Source organism: Neolamprologus brichardi, chromosome 13, assembly GCF_056152115.1.
Source record: "Neolamprologus brichardi isolate AB-2024 chromosome 13, ASM5615211v1, whole genome shotgun sequence".
Taxonomy (NCBI): domain Eukaryota; kingdom Metazoa; phylum Chordata; class Actinopteri; order Cichliformes; family Cichlidae; genus Neolamprologus; species Neolamprologus brichardi.
The window spans coordinates 23,109,722-23,131,577 of record NC_142116.1 but is presented as its reverse complement, the minus strand read 5'-3'; the positions used below and the strand labels follow the sequence as shown (position 1 = coordinate 23,131,577).

At 44.0% G+C, this 21,856-nt stretch overlaps 1 protein-coding gene across 1 annotated transcript in view; it reads right to left on the bottom strand.

Moving 5' to 3' along the window:
• ptk7b (protein tyrosine kinase 7b) overlaps nt 1–21,212 on the bottom strand; it is a 69,031-nt gene extending 47,819 nt beyond the window's left edge. Inside the window, exon 1 of the mRNA XM_006798952.3 lies at nt 20,605–21,212. Coding sequence (XP_006799015.2) covers nt 20,605–20,725 — 121 coding nt within the window. The 5' untranslated portion in view covers nt 20,726–21,212. The remainder of the gene's footprint in view (nt 1–20,604) is intronic.
• Nucleotides 21,213–21,856: the final 644 nt, after the last annotated feature.

The following is a 21,856-nucleotide window of genomic DNA, read 5'->3' as shown; positions in this document are numbered from 1 at the left end:
CCATTATTAATGGTCCCACTCTAGTTTAAATCGCACCACCCTTTAGCCACATTAGCTCTGGAGCCCCTTTTCAACTCCTTCAGTCTGTTGAAAACAATGAGACCGACTTCTACAAGCCCAAATCCAAAAATATTGGGATGCTGTGTAAAATATGAATTACAAACAGAATGCAAATCTCATAAACCATCTCATATTTTATTCCAGAGAAGATGGTGATTTCTGAATCATGCTGCTTCTATGGATCATAGAGCCTTGACCTGCAGTCGTGGGTGGCGCAGCAAACTGTGTTCACAGGCAAACATTTGTGGAAGTGTTTCCGGAGCCCACGCAGTGATTTCCATGACACAGTGGTCACTGTTCAGTGCAGCACCGTCTGAGGGTCTGAACATCGTGGATATCAAAAATTGTTCCTCACGCACAGAGATTTCTCCACCTTCTCTGACTCTTCTGATGACTTTATGAACTGTAGATGATGAGATATTCTTTCCAAACTGCTTGCAATTTTACAGTGAGGAACATTATTCTGAAATTTTTCCACAATCTGCAACAGCTTTTTTGCAAATTGGTGAGCCTCTGTACTTCTTTGAAACTTTGCCTCTCTTGTTCTGTTCTTCTTTACATTTTATGCAACGTTCTGACATTTTTGAATCTAGGATTGCATAGAAACATGTATCATGACTTCCATTATGTTTTGGACAGCTAACCCATGTGATGCAACACTGGTAAATCTCTGACCTTTTCCCCTTTACTTGTAGTTTTCTCAGAAATATCTTAACACTTATTCGATTGATGGATAGCATTTGGTGCAACATTACATGTAGCACAAAATCATCAGGTCACAATCCAAGTGCAATCATTAAACTGTGTCTGAGAGGAGTTTTTATACTGACAGGAACATTCACACTGAGGTAATGTATGCGGTAATATATGTATTTCTGCAAAGGGAATGTGGAAAACGATTACAATGGATCCAAAACAGACAGAACTGAAAGGAACATTTAACAAGACAGCAGCCCAAAAACAGTGCCTCTGAAAATCTTTGTGAAAGTCCCAGAATAGATCCAAACCTGGTCACCACACAGCACATAGGAAAGACTTAATAACGGCTTTCAACTGACGCTCCCCACAATTCTGCCAAGAAGGACGAGAAAAACCTCCAAAATAAAGGTGTGCCAAGCTCGTAGGATCACTTCCAAGAAACCAGGAGCCTTAATCAAGTGGAAGGACTTTATACTTAATAAACTTTTTTCCTATTGGGGGGGGGGGGGGGGGGGGGGGAGCAGATTTTACGGCAAGTCTGAAAAAAAACCTTTAAAAAATGCTGCTGAAAACTTTGGCTTAGCTCTAGATATCAGTCTCTTTATTCTTCTTCCAGTGAAGAAAGCCCACACTTCCTTTGCATGCATAGCTAAACCCAATAACCTTGCATATTTTCCTATAGGAAGTTTATAATTCAGAGTGGTGATATGCCTGCGACATGCTGTTCTGTTAGTGCAAATGGGATTTACTCACTAAAAGCTCTGATGAGTCAAGGACGGTCCACTTTGGCTAAACTCTCTCTTGGATCTTGTTGGCTGATCAAAGGCTTCTACTAGCTGAGACTGTAATCTTCTAACCTCACAGCTAATATTAATAGGCCCAGGAAACCACACTCCCACTGGCAAGAATCTCAGACAAACAATGCCTCTATCTCCCACAGCTCCCCCAGATCTCCCAGCTGTATCAGCCACAGGTTAAGTGTTTCATTCTGTCTGTGTTTTAATGGGGCGCTGGGGGGTAAACATTCACAGTGACCAAAAAACAAGTCATGGCTTCAGAAAAGGCATTTAAATGAAAATCACTGAATCCTGTGAGTCACACCTCTGTTAAGCTTACATGCATTTCCAAAGACGGATGTAACACCTACGTGTCATGCATTTAGCACATGAAAGCCCGCTGTGAGAACAAACAAATGCTATTCCATGCATGCATGTATGTGCATGCATGGATCACAAAAGGCTTGAGTCCAGGCACTCTTGACACTTGGTAATGAGCCCACACAATCTCCTTACCAGTCATCTGCATCCATCAGTGACACACAGGGGGCGGATTAGATGGACTGCATCCATCACCTGACAATGCACGCTATTCCTACAGGCTTTATTCCAAGGAAACCAGATCTGGAGCACTCAGTTTCCCTCCTCTGTGTGTACATATGTGAGTGTTTTCTGGGCAGTTGTGAGCATGGGAACTAGAAAATTAGATCTGTGACCCATGAAAAGGGACGCTGTGTACCCAGCCTGTCGCTGCCAAAAAAATAAATGAAAAAAAAAATATCCCTATTTCAAATTGTTACTTGGCATAGCAACCATCACCTGCATGAAAGAACATCACATGTATAGCTGCACAGGATGAGCCGAGACAGGGATCAGGCAAATCTCAGAAAGGTCAGCCTTTCCCTGCCCGAATTATTCATTTAAACCCACAGAGAGACATCCGCAAAAGACCGATTCTGTTACAAATGTCTCCTTCAACACATCTCCTGCAAGGACCAAGTGGTCCATAATAACTGCCAGTTCTAATGGACGACTTGGCCTCTGCACATTATATTTAAAAGAGGCAAGAGCACTTTTTTTTGTTTTTGTTTTTTACTGAGTGACAGATGAAGCTCCTAAGCCCCTGGAATTTCCAGTTCTTCCAAATGGTGTAGCTGTTTCAAAGAAGAAAGGAAAACTGTTCCCAGCTCTATAATCTATGTCATGTCATTTGATTAGTTAAATTTTTTAAAGGGGATTTCTAAAACAGAATGGGGGGGAAAAAAGTTTTTAAAAGTCATAAATTCAAGCAAAGCCTGGCAAGTTTAAGCTCAGCAGCTGTTACAGTGTACATCTCAATTATAGCATGAAAATTTCCCACATTAGGACTCTGGATGCTGTTGATTGTTGAAGGAGAAAAGAAAATGTTATACATTATTAAATTTGGAGCTAGCCAGGTGGTTTTACAGCCTGTGGATGCATTAAAGAGTAGTTTACACTTTATTGCATCTCGGTAATGTTCGGGGTTTGAGCACAGGACACCGAAACAGCTCTTCATGCTGAAATGCACCGATTAGGATATCTTTGACCTGGGCTCTAATTAAATGGTAATCCCCTTTAACAGACAGCAACAGCTACCCAAATCTTTTTCATCCCTCCATGTCACTCCGAGGCATCCCCCTGTAACATAAATCTCGCTCTCCACCCGTCGCTCTAAGCTGCTGAAAGTCGCAGCCCCCGAGAAGCTGGCACTGGCTGCAGAGAGGCAGCTCGCATTTCAAGACAAAGCTCAATCCTCTGTCAGAAAGGAGACACTTTCCAAAGCAGCCCTGCCATTCATCAATCTGGAACCTGTTTTTCTGCCCGTTTCCCCGACTCACACCTCCACGCTGAAAAGCTGCCCAGGAAAGCTGCCTTTCGCCAGGGAGAGACTAACACGTTGCCAGGGATCGCGCTCAAACCGAGCTTCTCCACTGGCTGTGCGTGACTGGACAGCGAGTGGACCCCACCTAAATTCACCTCTGCCTCATTTCCCTCGGCCCTGAGAATGATGTGTTTTATTAACAACGTGATGAAAAGAAAAAGAAGGAAAAAAATCAATTAAACTTCGCAAAGGTATGCAAGGTGACACGGCCTCTGTTTGAGTTTCACACAAACAGAAAGAGATAGGGTCAAGGAGGGCTGACAGCGTTCGTTCTGTAAAGTTTGAATAAACTACAATTTCTGTAGACTTTTGCCCCCCGGCACAAAGAGCCCAAGAATTTACATCCTGAGAGTTATCAACACTCTAACAGTCCGGCTTTTGTCCGAGTACACGCACGATTAAAAGCAGCTGAGACCGTTTTACAGAATAGTGACACTGTGTCAGAATTTAAAATCTTGTTAAACACACAACAGGGATGCAGCTTGTTGCAATGGGGTTTCCTGTGTGAAATAACAAGGTGGGGAAGAGGCGAAAAAAATCAGATAATGATCTTGTAAGGAGCAGATTTGCCTCGTTTTAAAGGTCAGAGGTCATCCGATACTACACACACTCCGACTCTGGCTTACATGTCAGTTATAGTTTGCCGTGGCTTACAACTGAGGGTCAGGATAATGGTTTTCTCCCGTGCTGTAACAAAGACAAACTAAACTCTGAGGCACACCCAGCCTCCCTGCGTGACTTTCATTAAAAACAGCTTTCTGCCACTTGTGGATTACAACAAGGAAAATATCCGAACTCAATATTCTGAATGTATTCTATTACAAGAACCCGCCTCTTTCCTGAGGCTAAGAAAATGTAAACCTCTTGCAACATGAGTGTTTTGTTGAACGGACAAATTACAAAGAAAACACTTGACATTAAGGAGGGAGGGAAAAAACCTACAGGCTGGCTGAAAGGTATGTGTGATGTTTTGTTGATTTTGCATGAAGCCATGATTCCATCTGGATTAGCAGAGCTTTCTTGGTTTGAAGCCAAAAACAAACAAACCAAAAAAAGAAGATCAGCACGCTGGAGATCAGTCTCCTCAAATACCTTCAGTCAGCTTGTTTTCACATTCACGCGGCCACCTGCTCGCTGCTCCGTGTGCTAAACGAGTTAAGACAAAATGGCATTGCGAGCAATTTGCTGTTGTTTCCGGTCTGAAGACTGGAGCACAGTCAAAGGTGGTTTTGTTGTCTTTGAAAGGATGATAACGACGTTAAGCTGCAGATGAAAAATGTCTGATAAGACCGTGTGCTGCGAGGATGGAAATCACATGAAAACTCCAAGCGCGAGCTAAGAGCAGATGTCTGTGAAGGTCGATGTTCACCTTCACTGGCTCCTTTCAATGTGGAGGAGTAGCAGCTCCACTCTGAGTCCCTCCCAAATGATTGAGCTTGACGGTGGAAGGCAGGTTAGCCTCCCGCACCCTGGTGACCCTGAACTGGATAAATGGAAGAAAATGGATGGATCCATCCAAACACAGAGCTCTGACCTGCTGAGACACCAACTCTTTTAAAGACAAAAGTTAAAGCTGCTCCCCATATGTCCACTTATTAAGGTCGGCTAAATCATTCACCACTGTAACTTCACTGCGCATGCCGGGTTTCAAAAACCATGGAGGTGCACGGCAAGCTTGAGCAGAACCAAAGTGCAGCACTGATGACATTTGTGACTGCCGACAGCTCAAACTGCCAGTGAATGGAGCTAAAAGGACACTTAAATCACAAAGTGGAAAAATCAGCAACTGTTTCATGTTCATTCACTGAAGCGTCCTCATATTCCACCATGACATCCTAAAAAAGGCCCCTGTTTATTAAACGAGTAGTGTGTGCTGGCACTAACTTTAACAAGATCTTTAAAAAAAAAAAATTACCGAAATAAGAAGCATATGGTTTCACATTCAATTACTGCCATTTTCTGTCCAGCTCTCATTTTAAAAGAACCACTTGTTCTCCACTAAACAACATCTTGAGGCATCATCTCACCACAGCCCATAGCGACCTCAGGAACTAGCCACCTTAAAGCATACCTCAATCGTAAAAACAGACCTTAAAGGGACATCAGACGCACCACAAGATCCTGTGAAACGTAGTGCTTGTGGGCATACAGCAGAAAAAAAATGACTAAAAGAAGAAAAAAAATCGTGTAGACGTCTGACTCACAGCGAGGACAGTCAATACACTGAGCTCCCTGTAAAAACAGCAATAAATCACAACTGCATTTTACCGTCCAATCCTATTCAAAGTGTCGGCTTACAAATACTTAAATAAAACTGAAACGTGGGATTAGTAACAGATGACTTCCTATGAATGACAATCTGTTTTTTAACCCACATGTGCTTTAAAACGACTCAATCCTGCGTCTGAAAAGCCGAAGCAAGACCCTGCATGCAAGTTCTACATGAGCACAGAGTTATAGCGCGTTAACCTGCAACGTGTGGCGATGTCCTCTTTTTACTTACAACAAGTAAACTCGTGCAGCCTCTTGTAATGAACAAATTAGTGCTGTGATTTTATGACGCTGTAACCGCAGAGCAACGTGATATCATGGCGACACTAAACATGAAGCTTCTCGTCTTTTACGGTTGAGTTTTCCCCCCTCTTGTAAGTTTCAACAGAGAAAAAGGCAGTGAAAACACCTCGAAGGGGGCTCATTTTACAGCCGGCACTTAACAAATTTAATTGTGAGCACAGAAACACGGGCCCTATCTCTGTCGCATCGCATGACCGCGGAGAAAATCAGATCAGGATCACAGGACGAAGCTGGCGAGTGCCAAGAGGACGATCGCCTCGGCGGAGTGAGTGACTTCCTTTGTTTCCCTCCTAAACTCGGACCCACACACGCAGTTCTTCATGGGACTGATTAGGTTAGCTCCCTTTACATTTCCGTGTTTTTGGGACAGTCCTTGATCCGAGCAAGAACAATCTCTCCCCTATCGTTAGCTCACAGCTACGCTGACCAGTTGCTCTGCATTTCCTCTGCAGCCCGCCTACCCAAAGAGCGCCCGCTGAAATGTGATGTTTCAGGAAGCCATTTGTAAAACAAAGTGAATCTGGAGCAAGCGGATCCCCCGGTGTGTGACCCCGACCTTTAATCATTCATTACACTTTTTTTTAAAACTTCCAGAGTGTCACTCGGGAGCTCCCACTTCCATCTGTGGTGGTTTAAAACCTGCAGCTCTTCCTCACTCTGAAGCTGGTTAATGCTCATTAGAGTCCATCTGCATTGAAACCTGAGCAGGTCTTTAGGGGTGCGACCTCGGCTTCTCCCTGACCCTCCACCTTCTCGTGGCCTGATATCCTCCGGCTGGCCAGATTGCCGACACTCCTGCCACAAATTAAAGTCTTCATTAGGACATTTACAGGAGCGCGATAAAACACTGTCTGAATTTATGGCCTAACGACTAACGCCTTTCACTATGATTCACAGTGATTTCCATGCGTGGCATGAAAAGGAGGAGGCGTTTGCTTTGTGGCTCTCTGGTTTTGAAGTGTCAGTTAAAAGGCTCCACTTGTTATTTCAGAGGCATGAAAAAACTATATCCAGATTTACATCAAAATCAGTGCTTTATCCAGCTCTCTGCACAAAATGAGACATATTTAAGCCTTTTGGTTTATGCAACTGTTTGTCAATGTGTTGCCACTAGGTGTAAAAATAAAACCCAAGCCTGCTGGGGGTTTCTGCTACCTTCTCTAAACATTTGTGTAATACATTCATATTTCCAAATGTTGTATACAAGGCTGGACTTAAAATAACTAACCTGAGTGTGGGTTTGTAGATGTGTGTGTTTACTGAAATAAACAGGGCGCACAGACCAGCGGTTCTGAGAGACTTAGGCCCCGTCGTATGGCTTCAATCCACTCAGCATATTCTCTGAACCTCTATTAACGTTTCCTTGCTCTTGGGGAACTCGCTCATGTTTAATGCCTTTTGAAAAGGCGCAGAGTTTTAGGAAGAGTTACAATGCCAGAAAAAAGATCAAACAAAGGATGTGAGGTGGAGAAAAAAGCTGCAGGACATCCAGCTCTCCCTCTCTCTCTCCTAAGAAATGAGAAACATTTGTGTGTCTATGAATAGCTGTGCTTGTTTAATTCATGACTAGCTTCGTTTTTTTCTGCAAGGTGCAGCGTAGTTTGGCCCCGGCAGGCTGAAAATCTGAAGCCTTGATTGTCTAATGAATGAAGCTGATGTAAAGATAGCTGAGGTTTCATCAGAATACAGTGCGTTTGCCGTGCTTTAACATTTAAAGGAATCGATTTTAAAGCGCAACAGTCTGTCAAACCCGACTATTTAAGTGGAAAGGTGTGCCAGCTTCCCCTTGAGGTGTTGTATAAATCACCATGAGGGAGCTGCGATTGCAACATCCCAACAACACTGTACGTGAAAAGGAGCACACAACCGGAAAATACTACAGCTCTGTTTTTTCCACTTTGAAAGATTTCGGCGGGGCATTTCTGATCGTTCTGCGAGACACCTACAGTAGGAACATGACATTTATTGAAAGCACGCCACGGGATTTCTCGCCGTTTTTACATCAAGAGCGTGAGACACGGTTTCAGAGCCCGGCCGGTTTTTATCCCTTGACAGCATGCTGCTGTCCATGTGAATGTTCAAAGAGCCTGAGCGAGGGATAGCAAAGGAGGTTCACCCAGGGCTCGTGTGTCATCTGACCTCATTTCTGAGATGGACCCGGGAGGTTGCAGGGAAGGCAGAGGTGTAGCTTTCACTACAACCTTTTCTTTTGCTTCCTGCAAAATGACAGGACAGGAGGAGGGAGGGAGGGAGGGGGGATGTGTGCACACAATGGCAGAGTAAGATGTCTGCCTGGAAACCATCCATGGGGAGATGAAAGAGCACTAGGTGAAGTCATGGTGCAAAAACGCAACGGGCAGAAATACGCGGCTCCATCTCTGAATAACGAGTGAGAGGAGCATCCGATTACAAAGACAGGGAGAGCAGGAGAAAGCAAAGGGCGCACAATGCTACAACGCAGATTGGATGATTTGTTAGTGCATGCACAGCATTCATCATCTGGGCTGGACATTATTAAAAGGTGCAAGGACTGCTGCAAAGGTCTAAAAGATTATTTGAGAACACATCATTTCAGTGCAACAAGAAAAAAAGAGCAAAGTGGGTGTCCAGTTTGAAAACTGCAAGTCTGAACTAAGCTCCTCCGCCGACCTGCTTCAACACAAACAAAGCTCTTGATGTAAACGTACAGATAAATATTCGCAGGTGCACAAGCGACATGAATGCGGTGATGTAAAACACACACTTAAACAAAAAGTCTATTGTCTGTCTTTACATAGTTTAAAAATTCCAGTGGCAGTGGAAACCCCACAGCACACGGTCCCCATCTGCACCACAGGAAGTCAACAGCCAAACAGCCGCTGGCCTTCTCCTGTCACCACGGCTCCTGGCCAGACCCCGTAGGGAGATTGCAGTCTTCGCCCGCCACCCTGACAATACACGCACGCTCAGGCCAAACCAAAGCCACACAGTGTTCAGCGAGGAAAGAGAGGACCTTGGTCCTTTGTCTGGGTCCTAACCTGGATGAGGACACAGAGCAAAGGTGAAAGCTGCAGCAGGGGACAGAGAGGACTCTGCGGAGATCCTCATCCGCTCTGACGCAAAACACCAGGAGGAAGCAACCACAACAAAACATCTATTTCCTCTGCTATCTGGCACAGACCCGGGACCATTGTCAATTGTCAGACACAACATGGGCATTTCTGTCTATCCTCACCTCTACAGATAAGGACAGGAAACACTGTCCTGCGCTCCATAATCGGCCAGGTTGTGTCGGCTGGCTGCACCTGCACAGAGCAGCCTATTGTCGTGGTGTGTATAATGTTTGTCCTCTGTACGGATTGAGTGGTGTGGTTTTTTTCAGGGCAAATACAGATATTGTTGACTGAGGCTGGTAATAACAATGTCTAGATTTCCATTTTCATTTCACCCACAGACAGCTGACAAACAAGGAACAAAGGAATAGTTGGTGCCAAAATATTTAGTGCATACCTTCTACTAGAACAGCACTGTTTTGCAGGTGCTCATGAAAAACTGGGTGGTTTTGACCTTCTTTAATAACCAAATAAATAAAAGGTGGGAGTCACCAGACACCACATGGTACAATGTTATCACAACACTTCACTCATAATACGATAATATTGGGGTTTTTATCCAAGAGGACAAAGTTATCTTCAATTCTTGTTTTTTCGGTGCAAAATAAGATTGTCATGCATACAACACTGTCACTCGCACTGCCGCCGGTCTGCGATTAAATAGGCACATAATGGTACATTGCAGATTGGATGATTTGTTAGTGCGTGCACAGAATTCATCATGTGGGCTTGACATTATTAAAAGGTGCAAGGACTGCTGCAAAGGTCTGCCATCAGTCTGCGATTAAATGGGGTCAAGTCGGAAATTACATGCTGGTAATTAGATCCATTTCTAATAATAGAGCAATGAACTGTTATAAATCATCAAAAACTGTACATCTGCTGCTGTCTGCATACACAGAAAGTCACATTTAACAGAAACAAGCAACTTCCTGCCCTGTAAAATATAACCAGAACACAACCAGCTGGCAGCCAGTTGACTCGAGCCCCTTCGAGTTGTGTTCATTGACAAACGTTGGCAGTCTGTGTGCATTTATAAACTAGACTTCGATTATTTAAAACAGGATCAAAAATCTCTGAGGGTGACTGTAGTCAGTCCAAGTCAGACTGCAACTGTCTGCGGAAAGGTTGGTTTTTACCAGGCCAGCTGCGCGGTCCAATTCTACTCCTGTGGCTCAGTCTTAGCTCGCACTGAATTAGCTTCGCTTTGTCAAGCGAAGCTAATTAAGAAAGTGTGTCCAGTAATGCTGCACTGATTTTTTTCCCCCCGCCCCTACAAATGATAACTTTAATTCTCCTTTTTCACAGAGATGCATTGACTGCCCATCCAGGGTCAATGCTCAGCGCCCAGCTGGCACTCTGCCTGACTGAGTCAGTCTCACTCACTCTCTCAGCAATGTCACAGTCCGTGCACACTAACACCCACATGCCAACATGCTGTTAAAAGACACAAAGTTTGTAATAAGTGCAAGTATTCAAGGAGGGAACTACTTCAAAAACATTCAGGACAACAAATCTAATCATTCACTTAAAACAGCACCAACCAGCTGAATACACTCAGTTTGAGGAAGCTAAAACATGAAAGTGGCTGTAGCTAAGGAGAGCCAGAGCTCAGAGACAGACAAAGGCCAGCAGGCCTTGCTATCTTGCCTTGATATGAGCACTGATAAGCCCAAAACAATTATGAGGAAAACTTTCAAATTCATGGCCCTACGGAGAAGCTGTTCTCTGTAGTTGGGGGAAAGAAGCTTAAGAAATCAGATTAAATTACATCAGAAGAGCAGGAATTTTAAATCTAACTATTTATCCATATATAGCATAACGGTGGGTGCACACAGTAACAAACAACTGAGAGAAGATCCCGTAACCTCCTGCAGTTTTGGGGGAAATTGTAAAGTTTAATATTTTCTTTCATCATGAAAATGAAATTAATTGAAGAAATGTTGATTTTACATTGATGCATGTACAGTTATAAGTCCAAAAAAGAAAATCATAGTGACATTTTGCCAAAGCCAGTAATGTTCTGTAGTATTATAGAGAAAAATGAGATTTCAAACCATTTATTTTGGGCTGTGAAATTATAACGGAGCATAAGGGGTACTGTGTTTTTTCAGTACTTACTTCCTGTTAAAAAAGGTTTCTGATGCAACTATTAAGACCCCAAGTGTAGAAAACCGAGAAGAGATGGACTGAAGTAATTTATGTTGGAAAGCTTTTATGAATTTTTGGTGTATTTGGGAGTAGGGATGAAGAGATTCTGTATACTTCTTATTTTCTCTTAATGCAGCACAATCCCTAGAAGAAAAAGGATACTGGGATCAAGTTTGCCCCTGAGGAATTTTATTCTTGGCAGTGGAATAAACAGCTTTAGACTGGTGAAAAATAGGCATCCAGAGAAACCCAGAGATGTTTTTAATTCATTGAAAACACAAGAATTTTTCATTAAATATACAGTACGACAACAAGACAGAATTAAATTTTAATTAAACTTCAAGAGCTGACCCATTCATCACAAAGTCTGCTCAGTAAAAGCTAGAATAGTGAGGAAGGAAGGAGGGAGTGTAGACTAACAGGAAGGATGTTTCTGCAGCAGATGCTCCAGATTGGTGAAAACAAGTCAGAAAACAAGCAAACCGACTGAATTTTCCGCTCCTGACATGACACCTCACTGTTGGACAGCCTGGAGGTGTTTTGGTCAGGAGGACATGAGCCAGCGCCCTGAAACGGAGTGAGGAACCAGACGCCTTTGAATCAATACAGACAATTTGTTTGGACAAAAAAAAACAACATCCCCAAAGCAGCTGTCTGAATAAAACACAGCTGCACGCTCATTTCAGCTGAGGAAAACATCGAACAAAGGCATAGTTTTACAGAGAGGGGGGAAAAAACCCTCATGCTGCAAACCTACTCGGTTATTCTGACTGTGCTGTGCCATCCCTCTGTCGGAGTCGATTAAGAAAAAAAGTCTGGCTTAACGTAGACTCGGAGGGAGGTTCAGATAGAGGACAGCAGAAAGGAGGACGGGGGTTTAAAGGGATTTCAGCATTTGGCATAGTTTGTGCGACTGGAAGGAAGAAAAGTGAAAAGGGGCAGAGGAGGGTGAAACGGTACAGCAGCAGTAGCAGCAGAGCAGGAACAAGATGAAGCTGGGGATGCCGTGGAGGTTGTTTAACATAATTAAAAACCACAAAATAACTACGCTTTTTGTGTAATGAGCTTCTCTCACTAGCGGTGACAATTACTGTCTGCTAACACAGAACAATGCGGGCCATAATGTGCAAATGCTGCCTGAGCGTGCACGGCTGCAGGAGGGGATGTACGGCTGTAATTATGCACGCCTGCGTACCGCGACTCCGGTCAGTAGAGGTTTCACTGGCCGATTATGTCGCCATTAAATAAATCTAGTGAACGACCGCCTTCGCTGTAAGGGTCTGATTACGGGGCAAATCCCACGCAAATGAACAAAAGTTAATCGAGTGTGTGCAATCCTGAAACAGAGGCCATAACAGAGTAAAGATTAAATCTAATTCGAAGTATTTTCACGCTGTTAAGAAGCCCATAGTGTCATACCCACTGAGCACGGCAAAGCAGTACAAAGAGCAGAGGTTTAATCCTGGTTAAAAGCGTCAACTGCAAGAGGGCAAATGAATGAATTACTCACAGGGCCTGTGGGGTGGAGGGGGGCTGTTCTGATGTTTGGCTTTAAAGCCAACAAAGCTTTCTTACACTTCTGGCTAAAAGTCACCTTTCTTTTGAACACCAGCTAGACTTTATGAGCAAATACAAACCAATTTGTTTCATACTAACACGACACAAACTTAAAGAGGTCAATTACTAAGAAAGAGTTTGTTGCAAAGTTAAACCATAAGCAAATATATTAAGCAGAACTTTGGCTGGAGGTAGAAGATGCAAACAAAGGCAACGACCAGTTAGTTTTTCCGCTATCCAGTGCAATATTTAAACCAGCTACAGATGGACAGTAATAAAAACACAGAAATGAGCAGCTGGATTTTTCTTCTCCCTACGCCACAGACTGAAGTCCGCCTGCCAGAAATGTTAATACAAGTCGCGGCAACAAAGACCTCAGTCGGCTTGATTGGTCCACTTGGTAAGCATATTAAATGCGATGCCTCCTTTAATCAAAATAGTCATGTGTAATGGGCTGTAATTGCATCTGGCTTGCACGATGCTAATGCAAGCCATCATCCTGCTAATGTAGCCACATGTGTCTCTCTTGCTCCCGTAGCGCTGTGACTGCTCAGTATCGATTAGCTTCAGTGAGATCAGCTCAGTTTCAGTCGCCACTGTTTTACAAAGAAACTCGAACCGGTTGCATTAAAAACCTCAGTGTGTAACAGTAAAGTGCTGAATGACAAAGAGAGAAAAAGCAGTCGAAAGTCGAGCTAACTGTGACAGATGCATGGTAATATAATCTAAATGTCTTCAGCTCTCAAAGACTCAATTAACAAGGACTGCCCTGGTGCTCAGGAGTACCAGCTGTCCCTGTTTGTCACTTTAGGTCAATAACTAATTGTAAACACGTCTGCACACACACACAAATCTCTAATTGAGACATCCCCAACTTGGTCCCCATATTTCTTTCAGTGCGATATTAAAGAAAACGCTTTTGAGAAACGCTGCTGTGTTGAGATATTCTTCTACTCTTCAAAGCTTCGGAGAACATGAGCGGTACTCTGGTTTGCATCTCAAATGTATGAGCGCGGATTGAAAGGAACCGGGGAGCTCTAAAACATTCACAGCCACCCTGCGCCAAGAGCTGATAAAGCCACCAGCTTCACTCATACATTATGCTGGCTACATCAGTAAATCCCAGCTGCTCAGCTTTAGTCAGGTACCGGGTCCAGGAGGTTAACACTGTACAGGCTGCCATGGAGACAGACGTGGCCCTCCTGGAAGCCACGGCAGGAAGATGAAACGGCAACAGCAGGAACACGGACAAAAATAGCAGGAGGAGGCTGGACGATACGAGAAATTAGGATAGAAACAAAAATATGCAACCTACTCACAGAAAAGAAAGTCTTCAGAAACAACAACTGGTCTGCCCGCAGGGTCAGTCGGAGCCAGCTGATCTGAAGATCAAACATCGCTAATGGCCTTTCTCAATAAACACCAGTGGCCTTGTCAACCTGTTTAAATCTGCTGCCGTGCCAAGGAGGAGCTGAGGGGTGACTGAGAGCCCGGTGTCACTCTGCCTGTGGCCTGTCGCTATGATGAGTTCATTCAGCCTCAGAACGCAAAGAGTTAATGGCTGCTGGGATTATGCAATGGCGCCCCAGACGCCTTTTCTCCTCTCCTGCCCTCCTTTTTCTTCCCCAACACCCCTTCAAACGGGGCACAAGCCAAATTAGGCATTCCTGCACGTTTCAATCAGATGCATTTGAATGCGACGTTAGCTCCGCGCATGCTTTGGCACCAATGCGAGAACAAAACAGGGGTTTTGTTTCACTCCGAAGCCTCCCCTCGCCAGGGCCTCGCACCTGCCCTGCAGGGGGAAAAGTTGTAAAGATTTACAACCGTCTGAGCGGGTTACAGCTGCAGTGTGTCAGGCTAGTAAAAACACATGTATTTCATCTTTTAAGGTAAATGTGATACTACAGGTTATCACTAAAAGCAGAAGGGTGATTTCAGCCACGGCAGATTAGACAGGGTGGAGGTGAAGGATGGCAAGAAGATGTCACGCACGTCATCTGATAAGAGAATAATAATGTCACATTAGTGAGACATCAAGCGAACGAGGGAAGAAAACCTGATCTGATTTATTAGATTAGTTAGTTCACGCTTTCACCTTTTCCTCCACAAGTGAGACCGGACCTGGGAAAAGGCTCAGGAGATAAGATAATATACAACACCCCAACGTAAACACAGGCAGGCCTCATGTGGGCCAAACCTTCAACAAAAAACAAAAGACCCTGCACATTTTTACTACTTCACTGCAGCGATTGTAAGACAAACAGCACAAAGTTAGCGTTCTTGTTAGAAAGTAACTCTCCAGGAATGTGTGAAGGCATTCGACTGGCTGTGAAAGCTCATTCCAGATGACGCCTAATTATCATAAAAGATGGGAAAAAAGTGTAGCTGAGTAGGTGCGTGTGTGCTTTTCCTTTTCAAACTCAAACATTTCCCACCTTAAATCTTTAAAACCTCTAATTTAGATCCAATCCTCTAAAATAAGACATTTTAACAAGTGTTGCTTTGGCTAATCAGACTTACCAGTAGAGCCCAAACAGATGTCTGCTGGTTACACAAATAAAAGAAGTCAAAATGAGATTCATTTATTACAGGATCTATAACAAGTCAATGGCGACCAATGAAAATAACTCAATTATCCAAAGACTTGCAGTTTGTTTTCTGTCTATTGATTGGTGACTAATCACTCATCACTGCTTTCTAGGTGTGTGTGTGTGCGCGCGCGTGTGTGTGTGTGTGTGTGTGTGTGTGTGTGTGTGTGTGTGTGTGTGTGTGTGTGTGTGTATATAAGCTAACAAAAAAGCCCATCTGATTGGAAGATTTCACCACTTGAGCTCTGATAAATTTGCCAACTGGGTAGGCAAGTAATTGAAAACGCTAGTTTCTGTGCATAACACAAAAAAAGTAAAGGGGGGGGGTTAACTGCTAATCCAGTCCAGACAGGAGACAGAGCCGTAGAGGCACAGAGTCGATAAACAAGAGCGATCCTTCCACATGAGACGGTCAAGCACGAGAAGCAACAAACCAACTGCAACAGGAAACAAGGAAACGGAGACGGGAGAGCTACAAGGGTTGATTCCAATCACGACCACAGGGCCTTGCAGCAGGAGCCAGCGCAACCACACGCATGCACAGCATCACACAGACATGCATGCAGCACTCAGTGGGTCAGTATAAAGAAAATAAACCTGCACATATCAGCAGGTAAGCTTCCTTAGGCGCACATACCAAACATTAAATGTCAGCGCCTGGAAAATAGTAGTCAACACTACATCTCATAAGCTATCACATCCCTCTTTCTTTCTTTAGTCCCCCTCTGGGGCTGGTGAGAGCGTTGTTTTTGGCAACCACTGATCCATAACTTCAAAATGACTCCAAACAACTCATTTAGCTGGCAGGAAAACTAAAACGAAAAAGAGCTTATTCCCCATAAGAAAAATAACAAAAAAAGAAGGCTTTTATTGACACAAGAGAGACGATGTGCAGAGGCATCACTGTGACATGCATTTGCCAGCTGACAAATCTTCGACAGTGCTGTGTGCCTCCAGTTCCCAGCATCCTTAAAGCTGGCACACCTAGATCGATTTCGGGGTCGCTGGAAGGACGGAAAACCGAGATGATGAAGACGCATCAATTTAAAAAATGACATGGACCCCAGTGGGCTGCCATGAGTGTAGCCTCTGAGTGCAAGAAGATCCTCCCCCCTGGGAAAAGAGCCTTCCATAATGGGAGTGAATGCAAGCCGGCTTAGGAAAACAGGGGACCGTGGAGTTCAAAAGGCTTCACCTAAACCTGAATAAACACGGCTGATAAATGACCAGAAATAAGAGCCACCGAAGACGCTGAGAAATCCTCCCCCCTTGTTCACACAACCAGTGCTACCAGTTAAAGTCTCCCATATGCACAAACGCGCCGAGACCCCGATCTGTACAGACAAAATCCGCGGAAGACATTTTGATACGAGAGCGTAGATAAACACAGGTGTTACTCATTATATTCATTAAGGCCCGGTAGCTAAATACAGCAGAGCTTTCATTACTTTCATTGCACGCCTTTGTTTACCTACTCTTTAAAGGTCTAAACGGCTGCTGGGACATTCCTCTCCTCTTTGCTTTGTTTTGTAACGCTGGTGTATGCTCTAACAGGAATGGTTTGTGCTATTTCACTGCTTCCAAGGGGTTTTATCAAGTCTGCTTATGGGTCCATTTGTGTATCAATACTTCAGCTGCTCCCTTTCCCCCCTCCCACTCACAGAAAACTGATCGGGAATCATTGAGGCTTCTCAGTGTCAACACAACTGTTTAATTAACAGTAGAAACTGAAAATAGTAGGAAAAAAAGGTGCGAGTGTGACTCAGATGAGCAAAAGCTTCACTGTTGTGACACGCCAGCATTTATAACACTTACAGGCATACGAATGTCACAGACTGGACCTGTTCTTGATTCTTGTTCTTATTGACTAACTGGTAAACTGGCTGGGGCTGTATTGTGGCCAATATTAACACGAGGTATTGATAACTGATACCCATCAGCTTATATTGAGAGTATATTGCTCAATAAATAACATAAATTGAAGAAGAGAAACCCGGATCGTTTGTCTTTGTCACTGGGGTATTTGGGAGATTCTCAAAAATCAATTACGATAAAAAGAAGATGAACAAATATTTGTGTTTTCTGTGTTTATTTTGCTTTTGCTGATATTTATTTCTGACAGAGTAAAAAAGTAAAAAAGAACATTTTTGAGTGTTTAATCTTTTCCTCATATCTTACCTAACTGCAAAACTGAAGGCACACAGATAAAGGTCAGCCATGGACACTGGGAAGTTTCAACAGGCTGATCAACAGAGTGTGAACAAGTAAATAAATAACTACACATAATAAACTTCAGGGAACTCTGTGTATTTTAAGTGTGACTGAAAGAAATATCAGTATGGGTCTTAAAAATCCTAAATCGGGGGATCGAACTAAACAAGGCAACCCAGAGACCAAAAGAAAGTCAGCGCCATTCAACGACAACAGGCCAAATTACCACTGGCAACGCAACTTAATGTTTTCTAAACTTCAAGGAGAGCGACTGAAGCCCTTTTGTGTAGGCGTGACTGATACTGTTAATAGAGATGATAGAAAGCAGGGTAATTACATTACATTAGAAGGCCACCTAAGCAACCGAACTCTGAAACACCCATCAGCTACAAAATGAGGCATGAGGAGTTTTTTATTACTGAAAAGAAAATTTACCATCAGATCATTAAATAAGAGGAATAATATAACGCGTGTAGAAAGGCTGCTGTTAGGTGATGCATTGCACAGCACAGATGTTCATCGGTCTTTCTCAATATCATCTTATGATGAAATTTCAAAATGCATGAAGACAATCATGCTGCGGTCTGTACTGCAATCCAATCAAATATATATGGAGTTATTTTTTTTCACAGTCAATAGCTCAGTTTCAACACAGTTATTAGAAACAGCTGCGCACGCCTCTGATGGTAAACAGACAAATTCCAAATTGCACAAACACAATGCACTTCTGTCTTTGTTTAGTCTACATCCCTCCATCCCCTCTGACTTTAAGCATTCGGAGAATCCGCCTTGTGTGCAGCCAAACAGCCTTCAACCCCAGCAGGGCTAATAAGAGGCAAGCGTATGGATTTTAAAATAGAGCAACGGCAGGTGGGCACGCCAGCGAGGCATCCTCACAGCCACTGGTCGACTTTCCAGGATAGGAGAGCTTTGGAATAATACTGACATCTTGCATCCTTCTACTTGAAACCTTCTTCCCCTTTTTGAGAGATGAACAGATTCAGTGCCGTGCTCTGTGGTTTGCGCAGTGTAGCAACAGCGTTTTGTTTTATAGCAGATTCTGAAAAGCCGGAGAGAACATCCACACAGTAAACAAAGTCTAAACTCAGAAGTGATTCCCAAGAAGAAGCTGGACAGGATGTGCATTAATCATCGCAAAATGATGATTATTAGCATGATAGAGTGATTTTCTCCAGCTGCCCGAGACAGAGAGAGGGAGAAAGATCAAAGACGAGGGCCTGACAAGAGCCGCTCCTCTGCAACCAGCCCAGTCATTTTTCCACATAAATCTTTCAGGACGGGGAGAGAAACAAAGAGGCAAAGATGATGAAAAATACACCATAGATGAGCAGATAAGAGAGATGCTGCATTAACGTTATGGACATTGACTGGATGAGTGGCTTTCATGTACTCCAGAGGGCTGCCACGTCACGTCGGCTACAAATAGAAACCAGATCAACAGAGCAGCAGAGAGCCGAGCAAAGAGTTATGACTGCCAAGTCAAAATAAAGACAGATCTCAGTAAATATTTGACCGCAGGAACACGGAGTGTTTGGTGTGGACGGCTTCATGTGGGGAGTAAAGATCTCTGTGGCGCTTTCACCCATTCAGAGGGCCCCTTTTTAAAAAAAAATACAGAAATAGGGCATTCCTAAGGTTGGGTTAAAAAAGCACGGCTGTCGTGAAGGTACCTGGCTTGGCTCTATTCATTCATTTTATAAACACAAACCCACTGCCTTGCTTGCCTCCGTCTCCCCTGCTGCTGCCTGCACACAGAGGACACATTCATCCCCCAAAGCGGGCACCATGAGGAGACTGGAAAAGAGGGGGCAGGGAGGGACGGAGTGAGGGAGGGGGGTGGGCACCAGACACACTTCAACTTCAAGGAATTTTTCAGCCACTTTTGACCATCACTGCTGCGCCGACAGAGCGAGCAAAAGCCCAATCTGTGCAGATCAGATAAAACTTGACTCAGTTTTGACACGAGGAACACCGAGTCTCTGATCCCGATCCCCTGGCAGGATAGCAGCATTCCTCTGCACAAACTCGGGAAGGATCTTCTTGCGGCTTTCTTCTCGCTCTGTGGCTGAGGTTATGAACTCCGGAGAGGCTTCACGCCGTGGGAGGCCAAAGAGAAGGAGAATCTTTTTTTACCCCACTTTTTGTAGCTCCTCTCCACCGGCACCCATGATGCAGCGTGCCAAAGCTGAGAAGCAGCTCAAACATCCAATACAGAGTTATGAATATGATAATCAAGGAATTGCGTATCCAGTGTGTTGTGTGAGGTTGGAATTATACTCAAGGGAACACATAATGACATGGCAGGGCTGCTCCAGTGATAGATTACAACCAGCTATCATCCCATCATTCCCCTCTGCTGCTGCAGATGAGAAATTTAATCACTGTGTAATTACAGTGATATGCAAACAGGAGAGCTGCAGCATTGTGAGAAAAAGAAAGTGTGTAACATTTTCAAACCTTTCAATTTAAAAGCATTTGTACTCTTCATCCCCCCGCAGTCTAACTTCCCTATAGTTTTCTCAGTCCTGGAACAAACTGCCTTTCTACCTCATAAAATCAAGTCTCTCTCTCTCTCTCTCTCTCTCTCCCCCCCCTTAAAAAACGGGCTCAGTGGGGGAGGGGTACCCCCCTTTTCCTCACTGACCACCGCTCCCTGCCCAACAAAATTTGACTTCTTTAAATTTCCACTACGTACAACAAAGACTTTCCTTGCATGAATGAAAAAGTCATCAAGCATCACCTTTTACTCTCTGTAGCAGCCCTTCTTTGCAGGGAGTTCCAACAGTGCACCAACTTCAACCAGCTACATAAGTAGTCACAAAAGCATGGAGGTCCATGTTGGCTCCACCAGCACTTATTTATGTTTTTAAACTCCTTCTTCTGGAGTTACAGTATCTGGATGCTCTGGAGTAAATAAAACCCATATGTGCTCTGCTCGTAGTAGGAGTGTAGAGGAGCTTGTTACCAACCTTGGAGGCAGATAAAGCCCACAGCATACATCATATCCACCGGCATTCTCCTCCTGGTAGTCGCAGCGGGGGTTCTCCAGCCTTCCCCCCGCCGGGTCTCGCTCCCTCCTTGTTGATCCATGACCGTCCCGGTGCTCGGCGGCTTCCCGGGTTGCTGTTCTCCGGCGGCTACGGGAGAGCCGCAGCGCGAAACACAGGAGCAGGGGGGTGAGCGTCAAAGAGATCCGTGCGTCACCGTGTGCTTACAGGTAAACCAACACCGCTGCCTGCGCGGCTCCTCCCGGGAAAAGCGAGACGGCCTGCTCACCTGGTTGTTCCGGAGACTAGCGAGAGCACAACAGAAACATGTGGGGCGGACGCTTCGGGTTTCAGCCTGCTCACACAAAACGAGTGAACGAGTTCAGACTGAGGTGCCCCGCCGAAAGTTTGAAGCGAAGTTTAAACTTCCAGGTGGCTCGTAGGGGGAGGGCTGCTGTGAATTTAGGCTGCGGTGGTTCATTACAGCCCGGTCTGTGTTGCCCGCCGTGTGCCCGCTCTCAGAGCCGCTGGACCACCTCGCTCTCCAAAAAGAGGGAGTTTCTCTCCGCCGTGTTTCCAAGTTGGCTTCCTCCCACTCGCCTGGGTGATTTTTTTTTACTCCAGAGTTAAGTGGGCGGAAACAACATACGATAGTTCCTGTCGGAATTTTCAAAATAAATGTAACAACAAGGACGACTTTAAATACCCAGTTTTCCACGATTTCTCATTTGTATATTTTAACCTTTAATTCATGTATTTTAATTTAGTTTATCAGTCTTTTCATGCTGGATGAGGCCAGTAATAGTCCAATAGATCATTATTATTATTATTATTATTATTATTATTACTACTACTACTACTACTACTACTACTACATTTATTATTTATTAACTTTACTCATGTTTTTAAATAATTACGTGTGCAAAATTATCGAGACACTGTTTTCTATGCCATTGATGCTGTTAAGTAACCGGCATGGAAAAACAAATGTATAATATTTTGAAATTAAACTTCCCGTATCAATCTGGTTACTTCACCCTCTTGTTCCTCGGGTGCAGCTTCCGGTGCCCGTGCCTGATGTGGGATAAGGAATACAACACCGCGACCCTCTGGTTCAACCTGAGCACTGTTACCTTATACAGAAACCTTACATATCACACAAATAATTCAGATTTTTATTCAAATGTTTTATATTTTCAATATCTTAAAGTTTTTTTTATGCAGAAGATTTACA